The sequence below is a fragment of the Sus scrofa genome, chromosome 15 (assembly GCF_054392235.1).
Source record: "Sus scrofa isolate SSC_HxYL_T2T_F1_AM1 chromosome 15, Sscrofa_HxYL_maternal_Yorkshire_Landrace_v2.0, whole genome shotgun sequence".
Lineage (NCBI taxonomy): Eukaryota > Metazoa > Chordata > Mammalia > Artiodactyla > Suidae > Sus > Sus scrofa.
Window position 1 is genome coordinate 48,602,658 of NC_139397.1, and position 12,549 is coordinate 48,615,206.

The 12,549-nt window shown below is 39.6% G+C and overlaps 1 protein-coding gene across 2 annotated transcripts in view; it reads right to left on the reverse strand.

Moving 5' to 3' along the window:
- The window catches only part of CSMD1 (CUB and Sushi multiple domains 1), a 1,878,204-nt gene that overhangs the window by 224,907 nt on the left and 1,640,748 nt on the right, over nt 1–12,549 (reverse strand). For both annotated transcript variants that reach the window (XM_084999785.1, XM_021075826.2), the window contains exons 28-29: nt 6,796–6,934; nt 3,117–3,304 (exon numbers count right to left, since the gene is read on the reverse strand). In XM_084999785.1, coding sequence (XP_084855911.1) covers nt 3,117–3,304; nt 6,796–6,934 — 327 coding nt within the window. The remainder of the gene's footprint in view (nt 1–3,116; nt 3,305–6,795; nt 6,935–12,549) is intronic.

A 12,549-nucleotide genomic window follows, 5' to 3' on the forward strand; every position in this document is an offset into this window, starting at 1 on the left:
AACCAACAGTCTCCAACCACTCTACTGAAAACTGATTTAAAAATTTCAAGTAGGTGACAATTTGATAATTCTTTACAGCTGCCTTACATCCCACATAGAACACAGATCATTTATTGTAAGCAAATGAGGAACAAATCAATAAAGCTGTGGGCACAGTCCCATTGACTGTTGTTTGCTATCACCCAGCAGAAAGCACACAGCATCTGATAAACACAAGCATTAGTCTAGTGCAGAGTCTTCTTCCACAAAATGATGGAGAAAAAAACACATGCCTGTTGTCTCATCAGCCCATTGATCATTTTTTGTGATAAATCTCTTTTGCTCTAGTTTACTGTTTAGTTAAATACCACTCACGGTTTTCTGCTCTGTGTTGCTAATTTAGACCTCTGACGGCCAGTTTTTCTTCATTTCTCCAAATGAACTGCATCTAATCTTTTGGTTCCATTTACTCAGTTGTCAGTTCAGGGTGTTTGGTGATAAATCACAGCACTTTCTTAGTGTATAATTTGTCACATTTTCTAAGGAGATGACTTCATCACATGGTGTGTTCTGCCCAGCTCCTGTCTGTCTGCGGGAACTCCCTTGCTGGGCCATGGGCTGACATCCACGGGCCCCTGAGGTCCCTGGGCAGGACCACCCATAGCTCCTTCGGGTCTTGCTCAAGAGCTGGGTCTGCTCCCCACTTCCCCAGCCATACAGGACCTTGTAAGTGCTGGGTGCTATCCTATTACTGTGTCTGTCCTTGTCTTCTGGGGATATTTTTTTTTTCCTCAGGCTCCATTGGAGAACTTTTAAAACATGAGTGCTATAGTACCCACTCAGAAGGCTCTCCTGGTCACCAGGGAACTGACCGAAGAGGTGGCCCTGCCCCAATCACCTGGGAAGCTTGCTCCACCGCATTCTGCATTCAGGCCCTCATCCAGCAACTCTCAAACCCTGGGATGCCCCGGGAACACAAGATGATGACAAATATAGTCTACCTTTTCCATTGAAACAGTTGGTTTACAATATTATATTAGTTTCAGGTGTACAGTACAGGGATTTGGTTATTTTTGCAGAATATTATTTTTATAAAGTAGTCGTTAGTGTGAATTAATATTTTTGATAAGTCCTTTTCTCTGATTCTTTGCAATATACCCTTATTTTCCTTGTTCACAGGAGAAATTGATTTGAAAAAGTGTATGTACCCAATAGTAGAATGCTTAGGTTGGCATGGGTTTTGTTTGTGAGTCTGTTTGTGCTCTCTGGATGCTGATGACAGGGGGTGGTGTACCCCAAAGGAAGTAGGAGACACTTAGCTGATGACCAAAGAAGAAAGCTCTGACCAGGTTCAGGGTTCCCCATGAAACCAGTGCCACAGGGGTCAGGACAGGGAAGGAGCCATAGGTATTTTGCATGTTGAAATACAGAGATAACACTAAGCAATTTGATGTACTTAAATTTAGTCATTCTAAAGAAACAAGATAGACACATCTTAAAATAATTTTTAAATACTCAAATTATTCATTGCACAAGTCATAATTTATCTTTAAGTAGCCATGAGTTTGGAAAGGTGAACCCCCCTCCCCACTTTCTTTCCTTTCAGCGAAGGTAGAAGTGCATGTCAGAAATTTCTTTTCCACTGGAAGGACTGACCCTCTTTCCCAGACAGATGAGAAAGATGTAAGCATTTTATGCAGTAAACACATAGGCAACACATGAAAAAACGCTCAACATCACTAATTCTTAGAGAAATGCAAATCAAAACTACAATGACACTGGCACAACCACCTCACACTGGTCAGAATGGCCATCATGGAGTTCCCGTCCTGGCGCAGCAGAAACATATCTGACTAGGAATCATGCGGTTGTGGATTCGATCCCTGGCCTCACTCAATGGGTTGGGGATCTGGTGTTGCCATGAGCTGTGGTGTAGGTCACAGACATGGCTCAGATCCTGTGTTGCTGTGGCTGTGGTGTAGGCTGGCAGCTACAGCTCCAGTTGGACACCTAGTCTGGGAACCTCCATATGCCATGGGTGCAGTCCTAAAAAGCAAGGAACTAAAAAAATTTAAAAAAAAGAAAGAATGGCCATCATTAGGAGTTCCCACTGTGGCTTATGGGAAAATGAATCTGACTAGTAGCCAGCAGCTACAGCTCCAATTCGACCCCTAGCCTGGGAAACTCCATATGCCTCAGTTGTGGCCCTAAAAAAAGACAAAAAAAAGACAAAAAAAAAAAAAAAAAGAGTGGCCATCATTAACAAATCAATAAATAAGAAATGCTGGAGAGGGTGTGGAGAAAGGGGAATACTCCTACACTATTGGTGGGAATGTAAATCGGTATAACCGCTATGGAAAACAGTACGGAGGTACATGAGAAAATAGAGAACTACCATATGATCCAGCAATCCCACTCCTGTGTATATATCCAGGAAAAAACATTCATTCAAAAGATACACAGACTCCTATGTTCACTGCAGCACTATTCACAGTAGTCAAGATATGGAACAACCTAAACATCCATCGACAGATGAATGGATTAAGAAGATGTAGTATATATAAACGGTGGAATACTACTCAGCCTCCAAAAAAGGACAAAATAATGCCATTTGCAGTAGCATGGATGCAACTAGAGATTCTCATACTAAGTGAAATAAGTTAGAAGGAGTAAGACAAAACCATTTGATATCATTTATAATAGGTGTAATTAAATATATATGGCACAAATGATCTTATCTACAAAACAGACAGATCATGGGCATGGAGAGCAGACTGTGGTTGCTGGGGGAAAGGGGAGGGAGTGGGATGGACTGGGAGTTTGGGGTTAGTAGATGCAAACTATTACATTTAGAATGGATAAGCAATGAGGTCCTACTGTCCAGCACAGGGAACTATATTCAGCCTCGTTGGTTAGAACATGATGGAAGAGATATGAAAAAAGACAAAAGAATGTATAAGTATGACTGGGTCACTTTGCTGTATAGCAGAAATTGAAGGAATATTGTTAATCAAGTATACTTTAATAAAAATAAATAAATACATAAACAAATAGGCAAGAATGTATAAATAAACACTTACAATTAAGGCAATCCTGATACAAATTACATTCCTCACAAGCTAGGCTGATTATCGTACCTTTAAATTCAATGGCGAACCCCGACAAGCCCACAGAGGCATCACTTCGAAACGCCAGAAAAAGACTATTTCCACTACTCTCAATTCTTTCTGGAGCTTGAGAGCCCTGGAAACTTCCAATCAGGGGGCTGTTGGAATCTTCTCCTTCATAGATATGCAGGAAGTCATAGCTGGGCTCCATGTTGAAACTAAAAGACAAGAATATTAATTAGGTTACGTACCTCATATGTGTTTCTCTTATCTTCCAATTATAAAGCCTCTGAGGGCATGCAGTGACTTTATTTGCTTTTATATAATAATCTTTAAAAATTAGGACACTCTAAAAGTTAAATATAATAATATTCAAAATGTCAATAAATACAACAGATACTAATTATAACATATAATTAGTATTTTACACAACAACCATCATCAATACAGTACCACTTTGAAGATGTCTAAAAGAAAATGAATCCTTTTAACATAGTATCTTTTTTCGTGTAACCAAGTTGCTTGTAATGAAACACAGTTGGAAAGAAGTAGGTTCAGAAGGGATGAAGTCCCACTGCTATCTGACTTTTATGTGACTATTTTTGGTTTAAAAATATATATCCTTGGTGTTACTGATGATGCTTAAAAATATTTTTGTTTGTTTTTACTTATAAAATTATAACGGCCCCTACTTGCTCAGGTAATTTGGCCAATATTAGCAGCATCTACGATGGTCCAAGGTGTGGGGAAGTCAACTCTTTCATGTTATTGGATATTGTACTTTTTCTCTCCCTCTCTTCCTTCCTCCCTCTGGCTCTTCCCCTTTCCCTCGCTCTATTTCCCTGCCTTTCTCTCTCCTCTAATGGTAATACCTTAATAATTCCTGAAGTCTAACAATTAAAGTCCAAAGCTCTCAGATGTGATGCAGTTTTACGTATCTCTGCCATTTATGATGGGAAGAACAGAGAGCATCCGGGAAGTTTAAAAACATATGTATTCTCAAGTAAAAGACTGAACCTGGTTCAGATGTCTAAGGTCTCAGTGGGATCAGAATAAACATATTCTCAGAGGTATTCATGGGATACATTCTGACTGGCCCTCCACCCATCCCTCATCCCTGAATCAGGGCCCCTGGGGTCTTTCACGTGGACCCACTCTGTGCGACTTCCACTTGCTCTCCTTTCCACTGGCAGCATATTTAAATGCAAGGCTGGAGAGAATCAGGAGTTTTTATAATCACCAACCCAGGCTGTTGTTTAAGTGGTTCTTGTCTATCTGGACTCAAATGATAAAACATGAACCCAAGGTCTCTCCTGGAGCTGCCCCTCTGTTCTGAACGCAAAAGTGGGGGCAGGCCAGGGAGGTGTGGGGGGCAACCACCAGTGTCAATATGACACTCGCATCTGCATGGTCTCACCCTGGAGCTGCCCCTGTGTTCTGAATGCAATGGGGGGGGGGCACCAATGTTGGCAGCAGCATGGTGTTGCCCCTTTTCATATCAAGGTGCCCCCACTCCCAAGTGAAGTCCTGAATAGGTTTATTTAAGGGACTGCTAAGAGGTTTCAGAGCTTTTTTACTTGACAAATTCCCTGAAGACAGAAATAAGGAAGTGAAAGATTTGTGTGACTAAGGAGTGAATAAAGAGGCCAGCGGGACCTGCATCAACCCAACAGAATTTGACTGTAGTAACAAGTTTGTTTGGACTAGCTTGCAAGGATGTTATGAGAGTCTGGTCATGCTGCTCCCTCCATAATGGGCGTAACCAATTATTATGGTAGATTATTTCCAGGCACTGGAAGTTTGTTCCAGCACAAACAAACCTTTCCTCTTGGATGGGCCATCTCATACGCTTGGGAGTCAGAAGCCACACTTAGAATTAGTGATGGTTCTGTTTGTTAAGTCCTGCCTTATTTCCACCCCAGCTAGCTGCACAGATCTACAAGTCCACTCATAGCCCACAGTCCAGCCACACTTTTAAACCAAATCCAAAGTGAGTTCCAACCTGTAAGTGGTATCACCCCAGGTCTACAGAGTGAGTGATAAATAAAACTCTCCTCCCCAAAGGCCCCTAAGTTCCAGGGGGACCTTGGAGCTCCCACGTGCTCCAGGTCAAATCACTGTTTGTCTTTATTGTGAGTAATGCCGGAACCCATGGGGCCCATCCCTCATTAAAGCACACCTGACTGACTCGTTGCAGTCTTTAAACAGGGCCTGCTGGGCAGCCATGTCAACCACAGTCCCTGTGCTTGGCTCACTGAGCACGCATGTCCCAGCCAGTACTTCTGGTTCCCCTCCATCTACTAGGTGGATCCAGGACTAAGGTCCCAGCAAAACTCTCACCTGAGCACATGCCCAATGGCCTCATCTTAGAAGATGTCACAAGTGACATATGGTCAGCTAATGATTCCAAACTCTTAACAGTCGGAAGAAAACTTGGAGATTCTCTAGGTCAACCTTTTTTTCGGGGGGCGGGGGAGTCAAATTAAATGAAAACACTTCTTGTGTAAAAGTGCCTTATAGTCTATCAGATAAACCTTGATAATGAGCCACTGTGACACAGAGGGAGGTGGGAAACTCCTGCAAATTAGCCTCTGTGTTCTCTGAAAGGCTTTTCATTGTTAATTTACTTTTAACCTCCTGGTAGCAGAGGTGTCCTCTGGCTTGAAGGGAGGCACTACAAGAATTCAGTAGGAACAAAAACCATAAAGATATCCAAAAATATAACCAGCAAACTTTTACAGCTTTTGTATAATAGCCGAGTGGCATAATAAAGCATTCATCATTTGGTAAATTTATAGCAGCGTGAGAAAATTCAGGAAATGATGGCTTATCAAACTACTTAAAATTCAGGATCACAGAGGTTTAAAATTACACTGACTCAGATCTCATCAGGAGGAGAAAGTGAAAGAAGATAATCACAACCAGGACCGGAATATTGATGTAAACATCTCAAAAGGAAACTTGTTCAATTGACAGATAAATAAATGTAATTATACCATTCTGCCTTGCGGAGCCAAGAGATCAATAGGGCATATATAGAATATATCATCATTTAGTTCAAAAATCAAAATGTGAATTTAGTATAGATCTTGGGATTTGGAAAAATGTACCCATTGTATACCAGATAATAATATGATGGTTCTGTATAATTTATAGTATAATCATACGATATTATGATTTGAACTTTTCTCATCTAGTTTAGCAGAAAGAAGTCGGCATTTTTTTTAAAAGACTAATGGCTATTAATTCAGAGTATACAGCAAGCTGGTCTGGGAAACTTTTTTTTTCAGAGTTCCATCAAATCATGGCTATCCTAATGATAACAGCCGTGCTACCTTTGGGAATGTCAGACAAGACACACCGTGGAAATGAATTAGCTCTCAAGCATTTTGAGAAATATGAGACACTGAAGAGAAATCATATTAAGTATATTTACGTCTGTCATGTTGTTGTTACTTTCCTTGAATAGTCTGTAAATTAAGTCCCTTCATGTGGAACCCACTGTGTACAAGACAGTATGTAAAAGTAATTCTTGCCACATCATGTGTGTCCTAACACAAATAGAGAGCTGAAAAGCAGAATTTGCAGCCTTACAGACACAAGACCTGGGCCTCCCCGGCCATAGAACTGGAGACTCTGAAGCATAAACGAAGCATCTCAGGGGTGGCATTTACAGTCCTACCACAAAGAGGTATCCGAGAGGTGGCACCTTTTGAATATCAAGGCGATGACGAAGTCCGGGTTCACTTTTACCCTCCAGTCACACTCCCTCCCTGGTGGGTACGGCTGTGGGTAGTTGGGCGACAGGATGACGCCGGCCGGGCCTGTCAGGTTCCCTCCACATGCCGCTGTCCCAGGCAAGGGCGGTTTGGGAGAAAGAATGATGCTGGTTAGTGTGAGATGAGACAGAATAGGTTCACCCAAGAGACTGCGTGCTGGGTTAATGAAACAATGACCCAGATGACCCGGGAGGTCTGCATATGTTGTATATGATCCTTAACAAATTTTATACAATGTCCCACTCCATTTTTAGGGAGGATTTTCCAACTGCTGACAAAGGAAATTGACTTCCTTTAACTTTAAACTTACCCAGTTAAACTGAACAGATATATTGAATTCCCTGCACACCCGTAATGCACACTATACACATACATGTTAAAAAGGAAAAAAACTTGGATAGGAAAAAAAATCCCCATGAACATCATTTAATGGTCATGTCAATTCTTTGGTTATTTCTTTCTTATTCTAGAAAGTTCACTTCAGTGGTAAAACAACCACCGACCTTCTGTCACTCTTGTATCCCTGAAGTTTCTGATCCTAATATGTATGCAGGAAATGTTTATGAATGAATGAATGTGTGTGTTGAATGAATGAATGATTGTCACGTATTTCTCATAGTCGTGATACACTAGGGTTTGGGATAGTGTCTCACAGTTCAAAATGACAAAACTAACAGATAACCAAGGAGAGGCTGAGCAGGAATATTAACCCCAAAATATATCGTTTTATCACACTGCTTAGTTTGGTATTATCAGGGAGAAGCATTTTAGATGATAATAATGAATTTAGTTTGTTTCTGCAGTCATTAGTTTTTCATCACATGTGTTTTCATTGATATCAATAAGGCAACAGTTACGTAGGTTGTTGTTGGTAACAGGCAAGACAGGCTCCGTTTTTGAACCTGAAGATGTTTGGGACTGCTTCATTATTAGATGAGATTTCTGTTAAAGCTTCCATGCAGTTGGAAGGTATTAAAACACTGACGAATTCACACCATATACTAATTTTAGACACATGCCTTAATATGGTAGTTTTAAGGTCTTTCATATCAAATACTTTGGTCTATCACCAAGTTGTTCTTAAAAGAAAAAAAAAAAACCCTGATTAAATTATACTCTTCCCTCTAAACTGCATATCTTTTTTACTTCATTGATCATATACATATTTAGGGGGAAAATAAGCAGAAAAGGAAATATCCTGATTGTTATTTTATAAACACACACAAAGACTTTTTTGTAAGTAAGATGAAAGGACATGCTGTATAATTTTCTGAGACTGATGTGTCTTTACTCAAACATTCCTGAAAACTTAACTTTCCCTAAGAAAAAATATCCCAAGACTTTTTGTTATAACTTCAATCTCATTAAATCAAAGGCGAACTCTGAATAATATTGCAGGAAATACTTCTAATAAATTCTTTACAGATGTACTCGCAAGAGCAAGATGATGTTAATTTTCTCAAAAATGATGAAAACCATGTTTCCCCTAGTAAGCAGTTTTATTTTCAGAAAGGATGTGGAAACAATGGTCTAAGCAGCTCTCACAGGATGCAGCTTCCCCAGAATGGAGTGGATGCCGACAGCCAGGAGCGCACGAAGCGTGGACAAAGGAAGGAGTGGTGCTGAGTTGGGAAGAGGTACCTGTGGGCCTGAGAGATGCTACTGCATGTAGGTTTTAAAAGAAGAAACGTGATAGATTTGGGGCACTGGATGTGAGGGTACCACCAGCAGGAGGGGTTCAGCAACGAGATCCAAATATTAATTTAAAAGAAACAAAGGTCCTCCTGGTCCCAGGAGGCATTTTCAAATGAGGTCATTTGAAGGCTTAGAGCGTAATGAAGTAGGACCGTCTTGCTGTGTCGGTTCTGCCTTTGGGAGGGGAATTCTTCATTTTAGCTTCATCAGGTTTTAATTTGAAAGCCTACAAAAGTAACTTGGATAGGGTTAGAATTTAGCATGAGGTGCAGTTCAGATTCTGGGAATTCTCCAGAGGGAAGGGACATAGAGACAAAGTCCACAAACTCATAGCAACCCCAGCCCCTTATCAGAAACCCTTAGGGTTGCCCCCTCCTCACAGGTCTGGTAACACCTTCATCATTAAAGGCTGCGGTAGGGCTCTGTAACTACACACAGCAGTATTTCCACAGTAAACATTTCAATGTTCATGCTGTTAAACAAGATGGATAGCCTCAGAACAGCTACCCTGTAGATCAGGACAGAGTGTTGCCACCAAAATGAGTTTCTGCAAACTTGGAAGGCATTTCTGCTTTTCAGAGCTCTTTTGAATTTGAACTTGGACAAAAGGTATTGCATATTGAGGGTCACATGAGAAAATGGAAACTGTGGAGATACTCAAGAGGCACTTGACTCAGAAAGCAGAGAGTGTCTTCTAGTCTGGAGATCAGACTTCTAAGACTCAGTTGAAAATTTCAGAAAGAGTTGCCTTCTGAATGAGAAAAATTGAGATGAGAAAAATTGAGGCCTCCAAGCAAACCACAGGATTGGCAGCAAATGACAAGGTGGTGAAAATACGAGTAACATACAAACAAGTGAGAGATTAAGAAATTTTATAAAAGGCAGAGAGAGAAAGAAAGAACAGCAAATAGGAAGGAACTCATACTAAGAATAAATAAAAAGGAAATGATCCAGGAAAACAGGAAAGTGCAAATTTAAGGGGCAAATAAGAATATGAAATTGAAAACAGTTCAACCTCACTATTAATTTAAAATGCCAATTAAAACACCAAGGAATCTTCATGCTAAATGAAGTCAGACAGTGAGACACCAACATCATATGCTATCACTTGCACGTGGAATCTAAAAAAAAGGACACAATGAACTTCTTTGCAGAACAGATACTGACTCACAGACTTTGAAAAACTCATGGTTTCCAAAGAAGACAGGTTGGGAAGTGGGTGGATGGGCTGAGGGTTTGGGATAGCAATGCCATAAATTAGGTTGTGATGATTGTTGTACAACTATAAATGTAATAAAATTCACTGAGTAATTTAAAAAATGAAGAAAAAATACCAGGGAATCTTCACTTCACGCCCATATTAAGTTATGAAGTTAAGAAATACAGTGTTTTTTTTCTGAGTCAAGGAAAATAATTACGCATAACTGACGGTGATATAAATTGATGCAACTTTCTGAAAAAAGTCTTGAAAGATGTTTTGAAAACTCTAGAAATATGTAATTTTGTAGAAATATGTCCTTCATAAATAATCATGAATGTGTTTTGTAATAGTGTTCATTTCAGCAGTCTTTGTAGTAGAGAAAAGGCTGAAACACCTAACTCTGCAATAAGAAGGGATTAGTGGAATCTATATTGGTCAATATTGATCCAAATAGAGAGATACTGTGCAGGCATAAAAAATACAAAATAACACAAAAAGATAGTCATCGTGTACTGGAAAGTAAAAAGTGTAATTTATAAAATAATCATGCAGAACTGTCATTTAAAAACATTTAAAGGTGAGTTCCCATTGTGGCTCAGTGGTTAAGGAACCCAACTAGTATCCATGAGGACGCGGATTCCATCCCTGGCCTCACTCAGTGGTTTGAGGATCTGACATTGCCGTGAGCTGTGGTCTAGGTCGAAGACATGGTTCAGATCCTGCGTTGCTATAGCTGTAGTGTAGGCTGGCAGCTACAGCTCTGATTCGACCCCTAGCCTGGGAACCTCCATATGCCGTGGGTATGGCCCTAAAGAGACAAAAAAAAAAATAAAAACATTTTAAGGAGTTCCTTCTGTGGCTCAGTGGTTAACAAAGCCAACTAGTATCCATGAGAATGAGGGTTTGATTCCAGGCCTCGCTCAGTGGGTTAAGGATCTGGCTTTGCAGTGAACTGTGGTGTAGGTTGCAGATGCAACTTGGATCCCGAGTTCCTATGGCTGTAGTGTAGGCCAAGAGTTACAGCTCCGATCTGACCCCTAGTCTGGGACCCTCCATATGCCGCGGGTGGTGTGGTCCTAAAAAAAAAAAGTATAGATTATATATACATACAATAATTATGAAGCTTACTTATACATGTTTATATTTATAGTAGTTGCCTTCAGGTACAAAGATGAGAAGTTTTTTTCTTCCTGTCTTTTTTTTCTTAACTGTACCTTATAAAACTTCTGCAAAAACATATGTTTAATAAGAAAAAGCAATAAATACATAAATAAATGTAAAGTATCTTCAAAAAAATCTCATCCGCAGAACAGAATTTAAATGAGCACTAAGACAAGACACAGGTATCTTTAAAGAGGCATAATCTCATTTCTGGGGGAATAAAATATTTACAATGTAAGGAAAAGATAATGCTCACTTACTCCCAAGTATATACTTTCTATTTTTGAGTTACAAGAGACCTATGTGTGGGTTGTTCTGGTTGCCAAGATAACTGATATTCATTCGCCTTCAAATGATTTTAGCTTATCTTTTGGAGCTGATATTCAAGACAGATCAAGTGCTTGGAGACCTATTTTCTTTGCTGAGAACTGGTTAATCTAGCTGCTGATCAAAATTAGGTAACTAAGAGATGAACCAAAAAGAGATTATAGATTAGGTGGGAAGGTGGTCAGATTTTACAACAAAGTGTTTGATTATCAACAAAGAAATTACATTCAAGAGATTAACTGGTAGTTGTATTGTTTTTTAACATAATCCTTCAGGAGCTTAAATTCACGCAAATTGGGGGGAAAAATGCCTTTCCTAATTTAAAAATAGACCAATGGTTTGAAATAATGGTTGCATTTATAGGTAATTGCTCCACTTTAAAAAAGAAACATGTAGGAATCTGGCACAGCCCCTGATGACTCAGCTTGAAATAAAATTCATGACAGTGCTCATAAGAGTCATGAAGTGTAAATGCAGCTCAAAATGTTAAATAAACATGGCGGCTCTCTGACAAGGCTGAACATGCTAATATGCAGAGTTATCAATTCTCATCTGTCTTCAGAAAACTGCAAACACTCTGTAATAGGTTAAGAGTTGCGTATTATAGCTCCACAGGACCACCGAGAATTCCTCCACTGCTGTGCATATGACAGTAAAAATCATTTTAAAGCACAAAATTCCCTCAAGGTCACTGGATACAAAATGGCCCATTAACTATGTGCATATCATTTCATTATCATTTCCTCTCTTTGCAGATTAATTCAATTTTGTATTTTTCAAACACATTATAAGGAAGTACAAATTATACTGTGATGGTTCATTAAAATAATAAAGTTTAATAAAGTTTCTTTAAAAAATGAAGATGAAATACCACAAATAGGTATTTATGGTAAAATGTTTAATTAAATGAAGGGACAATCTACATGTAATTACTATTTTATATAAAAATACATACTGCCTTAGAAACATATTTGTGATAGACTATCTTGGATAGTGGTTTTTCAAAATAAGTTTGCAACAACAATTGCTATTTATTTATTTGTTTTGTCTTTTAGGGCCACATCTGAGGCATATGGAGGTTCCCAGGCTAGGGGTCTAATCCGAGCTACAGCTGCCAGCCTACACCACAGCCACAGCAACGCCAGAGCCAAGGCTCATCTGCAACCCACACCACAGCTCACGGCAACATGGGATCTTTAACCCACTGAGCGAGGCTAGGTATTGAACCCGAAACCTCATGGTTCCTAGTCAGATTCATTTTCACTGCGCCATGACGGGAACTCCTGCTTTTTTAAAAATA